We start from the raw sequence: 17,734 nt of genomic DNA, 5'->3' as shown, positions 1-17,734 counted from the left end.
GATGCTCCTAACTTGGGAAAGGCCCATGAACAGAGTACTTTCTTATAGTTATAAAAAACCATTGCATCTCAAATAATGACCTCATTCAGAGGATATGGGAGAAAAAATAAATCTTTGTTTTTTTTAAAAATTTGAAATCAACTGTAGGTAAAAAGGAGTTTACAAACAGTACATAATTAAACAGTACGGATGTCCTTAACTCAACTAAAAGTAAAACTTTGATGTACACAGTAGACAACGCTGGAAGCAATAATACCAAGTGTATGTAAAAACTAAAGCAAACTGTAAGAAAGTTAAAGATAGTGTTCACTTTTATTCTTCAATTAATTGATTCAATTATTGAATGAACAAGATACAATCGGTATGGCTCGCCTTTAATAGATCAGTCATACTATCTTGTTTTTATTCACACAAAAATAGCTGAAGCAAATACTATTTATAATTGTGTAAATATTTTATGTAACGAAGAAAAACATTGTTCAGTTCTTCCGTTGACAAAAGCTCTTTGTAGCAGACGAGATGTTAAAATAATGCAATCATCACGATACTGTGCATCTTTACAGATTAAGCTATAAGTTAATTAATCATCTCGGGGTATATTGATTAAAAAGATAAATGAAAACTGCATGAAGCATCAGTAAGAAAAGTTTATCGCTAGATATTCAGTCATCTCTTCATATTAGATTACCTAAACCAAAACAGTTTGTTTCAACAACTGATTAATAAGCTTTTTGTTTTTCACATCAGATGCATCTCTAGAATTATAGTTGCAAATATAATGGCATTCAGTACATGTCAGAGCACCCATGCGTTATATTCATTGATTATGGAATTGTCTAGTGTATGATATAGATTTGTTTGCTTTGGTGTTTATTTGCAAGTATTCAGGTCTCGTAATACTATATATATACCTTTCTACAACAATTAGTCTGTTAAAAGCAGTGATAGAATATCCCTATCCTCTGCAGTATGCATTCAGACAATAAAGTAGACACAAGTCTAACTCGACGAAACAGATGCAAAACAAACTCTTTACTTGATTTCTACAAAAACCAAATGACAACAACAAACTACAGCAATAATAAAGTATAACAAAAACCATTAAAAAAACCAATTGACTACAATAAACAACAAACAACATCAACAAAACCAAGAAACAACAACAAACAAAACCAACAGACAACAAACAACACCAAGAATACCAACAGACTACAGCAAACAACATTAACAATAATAACAGACTACAACAAACACCATAAATAATATCAACAGACCACCAACCAACATCAACACCACCAACTAAGTACAACAAAAACCATTAACTGTACCAACTGACTACAACAATAACATCAATAATACAAGTATATGATGAAGTCTACTATCTGAGCTATGACACGCATGAAAGCAATCAATAGCTTGCGTATATTATGAACCGATTTTAACAAACTGGTCCTTAATCCAAAAAGAAGTAAAAATGGAAAACAACCAACAAGAACAAACAGTGTACATGACATCTACCAAAAAATATGTACTGAACAACAGCAACAAAAATCGGAACTAATGCTCTCCGATGTCAGTTTGTATATATCGCTTACTATTGTATTGTATAGTATTATATGCACTCGAAAACATTTATGATTATTCACGTTTTTTTTCAATTTGTCCCGTTGTGATTTCTAAAAGCATAGTAATTTACCAATCAAAACCCTTAAAGACTTAAAAGTTACTGCAGCGTGCAAAGAAAAAAAGCATACGATTAAAGATATCATAACGTATAATTTTCATTAATTTTAGGTTTATTGCATAACATAATGATTTCGTTTTCAATTTCTTCAATTATTATTTCTATAGTTTAATTGCTGATTGTGATTCATATTATATTATTGCAGATTTAAGACGACAACAAGATTTTATTGTTATTAAAATAAAAGATACAAATTTGACTGCACCAGATGAGCATATCGAAAATGGGTTGTCTTCGGTGCTGGTCGAGGCCACTCAGTTTTGAAAAACCACAACCTTATCAAAACGTCCTTTACAGCTGGCAACACTTCGGTTTTGAAATAATTTTGAAAAAGCGCGGGAAATGGTTCGGTAGATACTTTAGTACAAACTTTAGTACAAACTCAGAAAAAAATGTTGTAAACGCCTAGGAAATTGGTTGTAAACGCTCACGATATGGTTTTGATATAGTTCAGAAGATGGTTTTGTGATCGCACACGATATAGTTTTGAAATAGCTCAGGAGACGGTTTTGTGATCGCACACGATATGATTTTGAAATAGCCCAGGAGATGGTTTTGTGATCGCACACGATATGGTTTTGAAATAGCTCAGGAGATGGTTTTGTGATCGCACACGATATGGTTTTGATATAGTTCAGAAGATGGTTTTGTGATCGCACACGATATGGTTTTGAAATAGCTCAGAAGATGGTTTTGTGATCGCACACGATATGGTTTTTATATAGTTCAGAAGATGGTTTTGTGATCGAACACGATATGGTTTTGAAATAGCTCAGGAGATGGTTTTGTGATCGCACACGATATGGTTTTAATTTATCTCAGGAGATGGTTTTGTGATCGCACACGATATGGTTTTAATTTAGCTCAGGAGATGGTTTTGTGATCGCACACGATATGGTTTTAAAATAGCTCAGGAGATGGTTTTGTGAACGCACACGATATGGTTTTGATATAGTTCAGAAGATGGTTTTGTGATCGCACACGATATGGTTTTGAAATAGCTCAGGAGATGGTTTTGTGATCGCACACGATATGGTTTTAATTTATCTCAGGAGATGGTTTTGTGATCGCACACGATATGGTTTTGATATAGTTCAGAAGATGGTTTTGTGATCGCACACGATATGGTTTTGAAATAGCTCAGGAGATGGTTTTGTGATCGCACACGATATGGTTTTAGTTTAGCTCGGGAGATGGTTTTGTGATCGCACACGATATGGTTTTGAAATAGCTTAAGAGATGGTTTTGTGATCGCACACGATATGGTTTAGAAATAGCCCAGGAGATGGTTTTGTGATCGCACACGATATGGTTTTGAAATAGCTCAGGATATGTTTTTGAAAAGGCCCAGTAGATGTTTTTGGTAAAGCTAAGAAAATGTTTTTGGTAAGTCACAGGAGATATTTTCAGTATTAAAGGAACAGTAGATATTTTAAGTAAAACTTGGGCGAGGGATTCGTAAAAAGCTAAAGGGAAGGTTTCGCATAACTCCAGGGTAAGTCAATGTTTAAAGCCCAGGAGATGGTTTCTTTAAAGCTCTGGTGATGGTTTTGTAAAAGCTCGGAATTTTGTTGTGTAATGGCTCATGTGATTTTTTTTGTTAAGACCCAACAGATGATGATATAAAAGCCTTCACAGCTGTTTGTGAAATCAAGCCAGATAAATGAGTTATGTATGCATGGCTGTTCTATGGAATAAAATATTTTGAAACCAATTAAAAACTTAAATCAGTAGTTCAAAAGCTGTTTACGGGGTAAAATTAGGTCTAAGTAGGTTGACTAGAATTAAACTTGTACTAGTATGTTATTCTTAGTTACTTGTTACACAACTATATACAATTTTGTCTGTATTTGGTAAACTTTTGACAACTTAAGACAATATAACTATAAAGAAAAACATATGGGACAACATTTTATACCTGAAAAATATCAAACTCGGAACAGTTCATATGACAACAACGAACAACATATTGGACATTTCATACCCCAAAATATCATACGGAATAAAATCAACTCATATGCATGTAAAAACGCGGATAAAGTATCAACAAACACAAGCCCAAATATTCTGACTATAACAAATTAACAAAATGCAAAACATTACATGCTGGACTTTTTGAAATTATTTATACATGCAGTATTATGATGTAAGAAGTAAAGGAAATACAACAGACTTTACAACTTCCAGGTCTAATACGACTATACAGTATGCAATGACCAGTGGTGCATACACAATAGACCAAATGACACGTGCCACATGTGGAGCAAGATCTGCTTTCCCTTCCGGATCACCTGAGATCACCCTCAGTTTTTGGTGGGGTTCGTGTTTCTTTGTTTTATCTTCTGTACTATTATTTGTCTTTTTATTTTTAGCCATGGCGTTGTCAGAGGCGGATTTAGGGGGGGGGGCAGGGGGCCCGGGCCCCCCTTTTGAGAAAAAAAAATGTGGTTGCTTATATAGGGAATCACTGAGGCGTGACGAAATCGGGCCCCCTCTTAGGCAGCCAGTGGGCCCCCACTTATGAAAATTTCTGGATCCGCCACTGGTTGTCAGTTTATTTTCAATCTATGAGTTTGACTATCCTTCTGGTATCTTACGTCCCTCTTAAAAAAAACAAATTGTGTAAAAAAAAGAAACACTAAAACATATTTTTTCTTTCTTCTCATAAAATAAGTAATCTTTTGTATTCGTTTGGGGATGAAATGGCTAGCACCATTACATTTTCTATCAAATATCGGTTAACAAAATATTATGTTTACTGATAATCTATTTACCGACTTCGGTCTCACGGTGATTTTACCGTTGAAATTTTACTGGTCATTGACACTGCAAGTTCAGAGAGAAAAGGCATCAAGTTCCTCTTTACGTCATGCATCTAATAGTTTTTAAATTTGTATTGCAGAAAAGGGCAACGTTTGATGGAGCATTATTTTTTTCGCGTCCTATGACCGAAAGTTTAATACTTTTTAAATGAGATGACGTAATAAAGATTGTTTCAAATTTGGGTTTTTTTCTCGGTTTCATGCTGTTCTACTATTCAAGCCGATCCAAGCAGCTGCGGAACGTATCTCAAATGATTCATAAGATATCTTTTTTATTGGCCGATATTAAATTTAAACTTCAATAGTTTACCGATGTCCTTACTCGTCTATCGATTCTGAATATGCAAATTCCTGGGTTGCGTTCAATATCGTAGCGGCTACATAGTCGGCTACGTAGATTTATGACTATTGAACGAGTAGCTAGCCTAGGCTACTATCAATATCTATGTAGCAGCTAGGCTAGCTACACGTTCAATAGTCATAAATCTACGTAGCCCTATGTAGCCGCTACGATATTGAATGCAACAAAAACTGAGGGAGTCGCATATGAAACTACAAAAAAGCTTAGTAAGTTAAAATCACAACGTTTATCATATTCTAGTTTGGATTGTCTATTTAAGATATAAGTAGACCTTTTAGTTAGAGATTTTTAAAATATAATCTTTCGTGAATGATGGAGGTGTATATGTTGATAAGCAACCACTGAGGAAATAACTGTGATTTGATTGATTTGAGTGTTTTAACACCACTTTTAAGCACCGTAATTAGGCTATTTCGTGGCGGCCAGTTTTTATTGGTGGGGGAAGCCGGAGTGCACGGAGAAAACCACCGACCTTCGTGCGTATCGATAGAAAAAACTGACAATCCTAGTCAATATTAATATTGAAGTCGAGTGCACCCGCACGAGCGGGGTTCGAACTCACAAGCTCATTTCTGACGCCCTCACTTTTGATGTTGTTTAAATCGAAAACTCCAAGACGAAAAAGAAAACAAGATCTATTCCGTTTAGCACTGAAGCCTTTTCTCGTCTTTTCGTTTTCTTGTTTTCGCAAGATGACTTTATATGAAATATTAAAAACAGGACTATACAAGCTTAAACGTTACAAAAGGATAATTGAACTAATTCAGTTTTTTTCAAATTTTTGTTATTTTCATCTTTTGACAAAAGTATTCCTTTCTTTCAATTTTATATAATATAAAAACTTTACTTTTACGTACACGACTAGTTTTATTCTAATATATTTGGACATTGGAGTGTACGGATGTTAAAGAAGGCACTTGTATTAAGTTCAAAATTTGTGTTTTTTTTTTTATTTCGGGATTTTGATTTTGAAAAAAAAACAGGCAAATTAAAGTTATATTAATCTTGAAAAAAAAACTTTCAATTGGTTCAACTTAAATTTACAGCCTAAATAAATGGAAAAAAAGATAATTTGTGAAGAGGGTGGTAAAGGGTTATTTTCGTGCAACGTTTTCGGCCTTTTTATTTCACGTGTTTTCGTGTTTTGGTGTTTTATTTCTCGTTTTCTCGTGTTTGGTTCGATGTGCGTGCTTCGTATTTCCCCTTATTTATTTTCTGTGTTTCGTGTCGGTGCTCCTAATTTCTCGTTCTTGCTTATTCCCGCATTTGATTAATAAGTAAATTGGAACTAACTCGATCAAAGTCAGTAAGTTATAGTACCTTTTGAAACTTGTGTAATATAAAAGTCTAAAAATTGATGCATATTGTTACCGTTCTACTTTCTATTGTATTCGTACATTTATGCTATACATGTAATAAAGTCCATCATAATAATATGATTTCAAATCAGATGCAAGTAGCAGACGCTTAAAGGTGACCACAAGGTCTACATGTCCATTAACAATGTCTATATATACATATATACATGATCTTCAAGCTGATCCAAGCTGGTACTTTTTTTCTTTATTTACTATTTTATTTCTCGTGCTTCGTTTTTCCCGATTTTTATTTTTCGTGCTACGTTTTTGCGATTTTTGTTTCACGTGTTTCCGTGTTCAGTATCCCCCTTTACCACCTTCTGTGAAATGGACATGGATTTAAGTTTTGGTTGTATCATTTAAAACCATTTTCTGCGGGAAACACATGTACGAAATCAGGGATATGACAGTTGTTTTCCATTCGTTCCTTTTATTGATATCGTCAGCCTAAATTTCTGCTGTAAAATTGAATGAGACAATATGAAAGTAATTTACAATACACTCTGAAGAAACGAGAAGACAGAAATTGGTGATTTATGAAATGTATACTTAATAGTTATGTCTGTATTCTAGTAACTTTCATTTAAAATTTAAAATTTAAAAGATATGAATCACCAAATGTTATACATAAGTGTGATGAGACTGAGTTCAATTAGACAACGCCTGAAATGTTTACTTTATTTACAAATAATAATTTAAATAACATGAACTCATTAATGTCATCATTACTGAGTTTTATAAGATAGGACATACATTATTTAGTATTTTCTTGTAGCCGTGGGGTTGACAAATTTTTTAACAGGTCTTTGCTAAATACGGTCCGATTTAAATTAAAACGGACATTGCACAAATAAAATGTTAAAAGGAAAAAAAGATATAGCTGGAACGAGAGCTGGAACAATAATTGATCGGACATTTTTTAACATAGAATATAATGCGGGGTTCACACATTGCCGATTATTGCTCCCGTTTGATATCCGACAGCCGATACGACACGAAAAGTGAAAAAAGTCGGATTACTGTCCTCAATTATTTGGAATGTCCTATCATTGTCTGAACGCAGTCGTTTAAGTTCGTAAAAGATTCCTACGGGTCGGAAAGGGTCCGAATAGTTCGGCGAAGCATCCCGACAGTTAGGTGCGTCCCGTAAAATTCGGGAAAACTCAGCCGATTTGGCTAGTCGGATTACAATCGTGCCTATGTCGTGACAGATTTTGCTGTATCGGATCAAAATCCTAACAATGTTCTGTCTATTCTGGACGGTGTCCTGTGAAACCTGAATGATCTGGAAAAATTTTAAATAGCTGTTTTTCTGTCAATTGAGTCCAGATTGCATCCAGATCTTGTCGATTGCGAAACGTTTTTGCCGAAACCGTTCCGAAACAGTCCCGTTATTAATACGAAATTCGGCAATGATACCCACGTCAGAGTCCCGACAATTACAGCCGGGAATACAATACGACTGAGACCAGACAAAGCCGTTTGCAATGCGATAGAGCGGACCGTGATAGGATTACGTTCCGACAGTGCCTGATCATCCCGAGTATGCCGACAGTTTTCGAACGGATAACTTCCGTTAGTGTCGGTTCACTGTCTGGTCACTGTCTGATTTCTGTGGGATTACATTCGGTAGCATCGGGACGCAGTCGTGACAGACTCGGTCGAATTTTACCAGGCGAAAGATACAAATTGGATTAGAAGCGGATTGAGAACGGGAGTATCGGGATAAATTCGCTTGGAAACGGTTGAATATCGACGCTTCCTGAACAATATCTGATTGTTGTCGTGATTAAATTATTTAGTTTACAAATTTTAATTAAAGTTTGAATTTCCATCCACGATTTTGGAGTAGCTTTAGACACCATGATTATGGTAGGAATAACCGCGCGACGTAAACTTTTGATAAAAGGGTTTGTAACTTGTTTATAGATATCCGTATGCTTAAAGAATAGGCTATATTCATAATTTACAAGTTTTCAAATTGCATTAACAATATGAAACCGTAGCTGATCCAGAGAAGGGAGCATAGAGAGCGTATTTGCTCCCCCATTGATCGCAAAAAAAAAAGGAAATCGCATCTTTTTCGCGATATAGTAGATATATTATAAGAAATCGTCGAAAATTTTCTAAAATCCTGTATCCGCCTTTGTAAATTTTTTTTTTAATCGACTTACCACCCGAGACCAAAAGACGAGGTTTCAATATTTTCTTCTGTATCATGCCCCCTCCCGAATCATCGAACTGTATGAATAAATAACAAACTAATGGATAGTACGTATATTGTCGAGCTCTCTGTGCTGCATAGATTTGAGTGATTTTCTATTTTATGAAGGTTTTAGGACTTTTAGACTTTTTTGTGTTGATTTCGGTCGTCTGCTGAATCCATCCACATCTTGGACTTCGGGCAAGTAAAATCTAGTCCTATTAATAATAATTAAAAAAAAACGATTAGTGTACGGCAAAAATCTGCAGAATGTTCCACTAAAGTAGTTCTAATCAAAGGCGAGGGAAAAGATGGGCGTTTTAAGATCTCGCAAACATGATTAAAATGATTTCAAAGAAAAAATATCTTCTCCTTTTCTAAATTCCTGGATATTCATCAACGTATCACATTTTTCAATATTTTCAGTAAAATTGATTTGCAGCAGTCGTAAATAAGTTTTGCAGTACAGCAAATAGGGAGTAACATCTTACGTGCTTCATTCAAGTGTCATAATAACGTCTGCTTCTCCTTCTTTTCGCGGTTTTATGGTTTCAGAAGCAAAAAAGATCAAACATCTGTTTTACTTGCAGCCTCAGGTGCAGTCCAATTAAGAAATATACATTTAATTAAATATTTAACATGTATTAAGAAAGTAAAGTCAAAATGTTACATGTCACATAAGAGAAACGCTTTTCATCTTGCACAGCGTATACAAGATTTTCTTCGTTCCTTCACCAGAAATTAACATAATATAGCATGCACGATTTTACCATCAAAGACCGTATAGCTGATGACGTGTTTTACTGATGCGATGTTAATTTAATTACTGTTCCATGTGAGATACCTATTTAGTTTATGATGTCATTAATGGTTTTGCTAGTTCACTTTCTTCAAGGATTTGTATAAAGCACTATACAAGTCCTTGCTTTTTCCTATTAAACATTAATCTGGGAGAAAAGAAGGAAAACTGACCATACTAATGACTATTGGTATTTTATTTTAGGGATAGAAAATCAGCCAATGGTTAAAACATAATAACCCCTCCCATCTGAATCTTTGCACAGACAACAGGCAGTTCTCAGGATATCAAACATAGTTGTATTTTCTCGAGTTGTATTATTCTTTAATTAGTTACACAGGAGAACACGCAATGTTATAGTCTTTCTTGTAGGTTGATATTTGCTTTGATGTGATGTTGATAATTTTCATCGTAGTGCAAAAATACATTTTTATTTGCTACATGGAGCATACAAGAAATTTAAATAATTTCTTTCTATTGAAATGTTCAATTAAAAAGCAAATAGAGAACACTTACATTGCTAGTTAGTCATACCTTATAGGAGTTATTACCCTTGAATGATGATGTTTATCATTTTTTTGTTGCTTTTTGAGTGGTAACTTTGTTCGTATAGAAACACTGCTAACACAACACTGATCTTCAAAAGTCAAGTCAAGATCTACAAATAAGTCTGCATAACCGAAATAGTCAGTTATATGTGTAATTGCTCTTATATGGCGATTTTTACCTTTCTTCATTCTAGGAAAAATATGAACGACATAGAAACTGATGACAGAAAAAATCGACCAGCAAGACAAAATCAGCAAAAAAGAGATTTCAGTCACAATATTGGTAAGTGAATCCAGTGTTTAAGATGCGCATATAAATCCTGGTAAGCGACACTTGAATTATAATATAATTAGGACAACTTCTTCACAATATGTTGTACCTACATTTTGGATGAGACCTAGTGTTTTTATATAAATTAAAGGCAATATCTCCATTATAAATGATATATCAACAACATACAATCATCGCGTATGATTAATTTTACGAAAGAATAATCAATTTGATAAAGCAATATAATTTGCAATTTACTGGATCAAATTTTATTTATTGGTATCATTATTTCACAAACTACAGGAAAATCATTATCTGCAGTCCAAGCAAGTCAGTAATCAAATCATCTCTGTGACACTGATGCAATACATCTTTTGATATTTAACTACATATATAGATATACATCATTTAAGTCTGTCCTGGTCTGTCATTCAGTGCACTATTATAAAAGTCGTTCAATGCATTCCTTGTACCGATTACTTTAAATCACCGTTCATCCTATCCTCTTAAATGCACTGTTTAGTCTATTCTCTTTTAATAGGCTGTTCAATCTGTTCTTTTTAATGCAATGTTCAGTATATCCTCTTAAATGCACTGTTCAATCTATCCTATGAAGTGCACTGCTCAGCTTATCCTTTTTGGTTTACTGTTCAGTCTATCCTCTTTAAAGCACTGTTCAATCTATCCTCTTTAATACACTGTTCCGTTTTACCTCTTTAATGCACTGTTCAGTATATCCTCTTTAATACACTGGACAGTCTATCCTCTGCAATGCACTGTTCAGTCTATCCTCTTTAATGCACTGTTCAGTCTTTCATATAAGATGCACTGTTCAGTCTATCCTCTTTAATACACTGTTCAGATTTACCTCTTTAATGTACTGATCAGTCCATCCTCTTTAATGCACTGTTCAGTCTATCCTCTTTAATACACTGTTCAGTCTATCCTCTCTATTACACTGTTCAGTCTATCCTCTTTAATACACTGTTCAGATTTACCTCTTTAATGTACTGTTCAGTTTATCCTCTTTAATGCACTGTTCAGTTTATCCTCTTTAATGCACTGTTCAGTCTATCCTCTGCAATGCACTGTTCAGTTTATCCTCTTTGTTTGTTATATGCCCTGTAATTCAAAGAATTTCTACTCTTTCCACTTTTCAATTTTTTGCTCCACTATTGCAAATATTGTTATCCATGTTTTCACAAAATGTAGCGCACAGTTTTGACTGCAATTTAATCCCCTGTTTGATCTCAAATTTATTGCACTAGTCTGTCAGTTGTCCATTGATATATTGTATGCTATTCTATGCACAGCTAATCATTTTTGAGGCTTAATTGTACTTTTTTGTAGTCTAGCTACTGCAAGAAATGATAACTGTTTTATTTTTTTGGGGTTGTAGTTTCTTAGTGTTAATCAAGTCTCAGCTTGTGGTTTATATCAGACCTGATATCTATGTGTATTTTGAGATGCAACAAGTACAAATACGGGTACATCTTGACCATAAAATTAAAGACTTAGATGCAAAATACCATTATTTTCATCATTGGCGACAGTAATTGCTTTTTCTAGGTATTTATTTTTAGAGGGAAAGAAACCATGTTAGAATAGAAAAAAATATTTGGACAATATTTTTCAGGAAAATTCTGCACTCAAGAAGATAGCCTAGAAAAACTTAAGTTTCTTTAGGGCTAAGAAAGATATATTATTATGTCTTTGATATAATTGCAGAGTGCACAGAGTATCTAGTTATAAAAAATATGAGCTACAAACAATGACCATGCATGATAATCCATTCTGTTAATTCTAGATGTCATGTAATTTATGAAATAGCTGCACCTATACTACTCAATAGTGTTTTGTAACCAACATCAAAGTTCAGTAATATTACAATTACAAGTTTGCAGGTGCAAAAGTATGGTATAACCAAGGAGGTTATATTAGAATATAACATACAAGAACACTTATATATCTTGATGAGAACAATGTGTTTGTTTGTGGAATGTATCAATACAAAATTATCTGCAACTTGGAATAATAACTTAAATTGTCACATATGTGTGAGGTCTAGTGTACCATAAAACATGGGTTCAACATCAGCTTGTATATGCCAAGTGCTTGCACCAAATAATAATAGGGCAGTCAATTATCAATTGTTCAAATGAACATCTGTCATTATATACTGGTAAAATTTTAAAAGACAAAAAAAAGAGTTTGCTCATTGTGGAAGGCTAGAGGAAATGTATTTGTTAACATCTTTCGCCGTTAGTGAATAGTATTTCATTGGTAATTCTACCAAATTCCCTTATTTCTACAAATTACGTGTAGGTTGCCTTTGAAGTACTGTGGATTCATTTTACATAGAATGAAATTCAAAACCGTGTGGCTGTGGCCATTGATTGACACATTAAATTCATCCAATGACTGGGACAATTTAGGTGAACGTTTGTATGTAACGACCACTGCTCACTATGTACTTTTTAAAGACACTTAAACTATGGGATCACCAAAGGTTCTCAACACCTTAATTTAATATCAATTATATAAATCAAAACATAAAGGTTATTCCTGATTAATTTTTCGAATTATTTTATAATTAAAGGCGTTAAGAAACCTTTGGTGACCCCACAGTTTAAATGCCTATCGTAGGTACGTCGTGAACAGTGGTCGTTACAGACAAACGTTCACGTAAATTGTCCCAGTCAATGGATGAATTTAATGTGTCAATCAATGGCCACAGCCACACTGTTTTGAATTTCATTCTATGTATGATACCAAATTTCATTGATTATGTGGGTAAAGGTGATTCACAAATTTAAGTGTTCAACTAATAGCTGACTATACAGTATATATGGGCTTTGCTCATTGTCGAAGGCTGCACAGTGACCTATAGTTGTTAATTTCTGTGTCTCTTGATCTTTGGTGAAGATATGTCTCATTGGTAATCTGACCAAATCCTCTTATTTTTACAAGTTAAAATTTAATGTAGTTTTGAATGAATTATTTGCCAAAACCACAAAAAATTAAATATCCATGAAAAATAAAAGAATCCATAGCAGTAAGTCTGATAGTATTGGTAAGTATTTGATGTTTCCATGTTCCACTTGCATAAGTTCAGAAGTCTGTTGAATCAAGGGTATGAATTGTAAGTGTACGAAACATTTCAACCACGAAAAAAATAAATAAGACATAATTGTTTCTTCACCTTTACTATAAACCAATATTTTTAATCATTTAATAATAAAATGTATAAAGTTATCATGAGAAAATAACAATGTTAATTAATCAACCCAGAAATTAGGGTCACGAAAGTGGTTAATATCAGGTATTTACACCATTAACAATCAAGATCAATAATCTGGACATTCAGATTTACAAGTCCATATTTAGTGATAAACACCAAATAATAAGAGCAAATTCATAAATTGCTCTTATTCGAAAAATACAAATTACTCATATATTTACTCAGACTATTTCGTAATAATCCTAAATCAATAAATAATAAACAATAATGCTTTTATTGCTATAGTAATAAATTAAGTAATATCTATTAACTTAGATGATATGAACATTTTTACTATTATAAAAAAAATTAGCACATATTAAAGTCATATTATTTAACTGATATACTTTTTACGTATATTTCTCTCATTAGTAAGTCAAACTAAATAATACTAAACAATATGTTTAATAAATTTCAAAAATTCATTCTCGATTTTCTGCCGAATTTTTCAGTTTGGTAAATTACATTTCTTCTCCTATCTCAACGGTTTAACAATCTGTTATCTTGTTTACAGATGATGAATTTCTTTGTCTTCAAGCACAATTTGTCAATTCACAATCTAAAGGATTATGGGTAATTTCATTTTTTGTATCCCAAAATGAAAATAACACATGTCATTGGTTGAATTTTGCATTGTTTACAAGTTGTTAGCCAATCACAATGTTTTGATGTAATGTTTTGAAAATCTTACCCAGAATGCATTAGATTCTGAAATGGTGAATTACTTCTGGTAGTTTTGAGTATTTACATACATGTAAAGTTTGGTAATAAATAAGCCTTTCTACATTGCACAGTATCAGTATCATATATCTTGATGTTTTAAGCATCTTTCATAGATGTTTTCGAGGAGACACTGATTTATCAAAAATATACAATTTTATACAAATATTGACCTACAAATGAAATGTTATCCCTGATACTTTGTACACTTCGATCTAGCAAATACACTTTCTCATGATTCCTATAAATATTTTTGGCCATTTTTTTTTTCAGAAAAAAATAAATAAATCTATGTCCTACAATGTACATAGAAAATCAGAAACATGATTCAATCCTTGGAATTTAAATCCAATCCTCGTCTACTTAAGAGGTTATCTTGCTTTATGATTTTTTTTCCGTGACAATTGATTTTCCAAAACTGGTTTTGTATTGGCTAATTCTCGGGTACAATTAAAAAATCAAAGTTCATAAAATATCTATTTAAGTTTAAGGAAATTACTGAAAAGCATGCTTTTTTTTCATTCTTCAACGTTCAAAATTAAATTTCATATGTAATCATTAAAAATACGAAAATGAAAATGAAAATGAGGCAAAACATGAAAAATGGAATGTTTATGAAAAGTAGTACCCGAGAACAAATCATCCAATCAAATTTGATTAATTCCTGCAACAACATTTAGTGAATTAGCACTTTTATATTAACAATCAACACTGAAATTAAATTTATCAAAAAATCTACTATTCAAAACAAAAATACTGCTGCACATCCAAAATTTCTATAAAAAACAAAACCATAAAAACATTTTTTTTAACTTCATGTCATATGCATGTGGTAGGAATGTCAAATCTGGAATTAACCCAATTTTTTATCAGTTTATCACCTGACTTTATAAACACATCTGTTTATGAATATGTTTTGATGTTTCTAATTTAGTTTTTATTCTGTCACATATCAGAAAATTAGTCATAAGGCTGACAAATTGTCATCAAAATTCATGCTGGGAAATTTTATGTCCTTTTTTAATTTGAACTGTTTTTACATGAGATTTAGTAAATTCAGTGTGATATTTCTGTTTCATTTGTTAAATGCCTAATGTACTTACAATAAAACAATGTGCAAACCAGTTGCTACAAAGTGTTTATAAAAAATCAACAATCCTATATTAAACAAGTATTTGTCATAAAATTTGACTTTTCATTCTTTAAAAAAATCCCTTTCATTCAACTATTTCTCCTCTAAAATCATATTTCATAGACTCATCAAAATATATATATATCTATATATTTGTGAAACTATTTTTTTCTTTCTCAAAATATAATTTTATTCTATTTTTTTTACCATTTTATTCAAAGAAAAAAACTCTAATTGTGATTATAAAAATAAAAATCCAAAATTATTAAACTGAAAATTTACAATTAGATTCTACAATTTACAAACATCTAGCTTGTACAATATGATGCTTGAAGTAAACAGACAAGAAAACTATTTATAATTTTAACATATTTTTACAATCCTACTGATGAAAAGTTGCTTACTTAAAAAAACCAAACAAACTTTTTTTCATTTTTGAAACAAAATTGAAAATATATATGGCACATAAAACCTCTACATTACCTCCCTTAGATGGTTACTATTGTTACATGATAAAATTATCACAATGATGTAAAATAAATGCTGTTTAAGTCAATATCAGTGAACACAAACAGCAAAATCATGTCCAGCATGATTTAAGTTTGAGATTAACATATTCTGTCGTCTGCTGTAACTACACTCAATAATTGGTAAGCAGACTTTTGTCACATTCGGGTCCGACATAACATAATATATGTATGTCTAATATCACATGTTTCTCAACAAGCCAATACATATCTAACATGAGTCAGTTAAACTGCTCTGCATCCCGGTTTCTTATGCTGCTACATTTACCATGTTTATTATTCGACACATCTCTGTAAATAGAAAGAAAAAAAAAACAGTAAACAATGGTGTCCATTTAAATTAAAAGTGTGACTATCCTTACAACAAAAGCATTTATTGTATAGCAACATAATATTTCCTTGTGTAGAATGTAATCAAAAGCTGATGTGCAATTTTCCTTAACCTACTGCTTATCCTATCTGATAGACCTGACAAAACCACAAAAAACCTACACATTGACCAATGAACCATAAAATTAAGGTCAATATCATATATATAAACCCTACTAGCATATCTGATAAACTGACAAAACCACAAAAATTTAATATTGATTACCTTTCATAAGACTTTGTATTGCTTGCTTCATATGTCAAAAGAATTTGATACTTAATAAGTATCAAATTCTTTTGACATATGAAGCAAGCAATACAAAAACAATAAAATATAATATATACACAAGTCTAATAAAAATTGCTGTCGAATTTTTATTTGTGAAATGTGTAAGAAAATTTAATGAAATTCTACCTTACAACGACTGAGACAGCTATATATATGACTGATTGTTGCTTGATTCACATCTAATAGCATGCTATAAAACAAATACTTACAATTCCTGTTAAAAGTATATGACTCCATCTGATTTATTTCCTTTTTGGTCTGGTTTGGGAGATCCTTGTTTTCCATCTGACGACATATTAGAACCTGGAGATTTTGCTTTTGAGCCACCAGGCTGAGCCAGTTTCATCACACCCATCAACTGTGATGGTGCTGCTGGCTGTTTTGTATTTCCACGATTTGAGGTATAAGATTTTTGGTTCAGACTAGAACTACTGGCATTTGTGGGTAATTGACTACTGCTTCCCTGTGAGGGCAGGGAGCTAGCACTGTTACTACTTGCCAGTTTAAATGGCAGTTTATGCGATAAAGATGACGCTGAACTTTGTCCTGATAATAATTTAGTGGGAATCTGCTGTGGATTTATGGGGTTCACTTTTTGTTCATTTTTAGCACTAATTAAATGAATAGGCAAGTTCATCTTATTTGATGTAAAACTAGAATTAGGAATAGATGCTCTAGAGTCTGATCTTGAAACATCCGTTCCACGTCTACTTGTCTTTAAATGTCCTTGTCGTAAGTTTTCCATGTCATTTTCAATCATTTGACAAAAATCTGCTGAGGCTGATCTCCGATGAGAATTGTTATTTTCTAAATTTGCAGGTGAACTTCGACCCTTATCCGGTCGAGTTTCTACATCATTATTTGTCATTCCAGGTGAACTATTAGTTTTCGACATCTGATGTGCTTCCTCCCACAAGTCTTGCTGCCTTTGTAACATTTCTTTCTTCCTCTTCAAGTCATCTCTATGATTTTGAAGTTCAGACTGTAAGAATAAGATAAATGCATTAAAGAACCATATAAAAAGACGAATGTCGAAATTTTCAAAAGTATCAAAAACCTTTGGTTCGGAAAAAAAAATAATGCTAGCATTAAGCTGGATCAACTAAGGATTTGGCTTTTTTCTTAGATGCTAATTTTTGTGGATTTTATGTGTACAGATGAAACAAAATTAAAATTTTTAACGCCTCAAACATTTCCAATAGGGTTGTAAGCAGACTTTGGCAAAATTATGAAATTAGATATCAATGAAAATGCAAGTTATCCTCCATCCATAGTATTTATAACTTTAGTTTTTTTTCTCTCTCAAAAGTC

The 17,734-nt window shown here is 32.6% G+C and overlaps 1 protein-coding gene across 15 annotated transcripts in view; it reads right to left on the bottom strand.

The window, feature by feature from the left end:
* Positions 1-15,401: 15,401 nt before the first annotated feature.
* The window catches only part of LOC143072675 (rho guanine nucleotide exchange factor 28-like), a 143,460-nt gene continuing 141,127 nt past the window's right edge, over positions 15,402-17,734 (bottom strand). For all 15 annotated transcript variants that reach the window (XM_076247735.1, XM_076247731.1, XM_076247737.1 and 12 more), the window contains 2 exons: positions 16,633-17,405; positions 15,402-16,056 (listed from right to left, as the gene is read on the bottom strand). In XM_076247735.1, coding sequence (XP_076103850.1) covers positions 16,641-17,405 — 765 coding nt within the window. In that variant the 3' untranslated portion in view covers positions 15,402-16,056; positions 16,633-16,640. The remainder of the gene's footprint in view (positions 16,057-16,632; positions 17,406-17,734) is intronic.

The sequence above is a fragment of the Mytilus galloprovincialis genome, chromosome 4 (assembly GCF_965363235.1).
Source record: "Mytilus galloprovincialis chromosome 4, xbMytGall1.hap1.1, whole genome shotgun sequence".
Lineage (NCBI taxonomy): Eukaryota > Metazoa > Mollusca > Bivalvia > Mytilida > Mytilidae > Mytilus > Mytilus galloprovincialis.
This window is presented reverse-complemented; position numbering and strand designations above follow the sequence as displayed.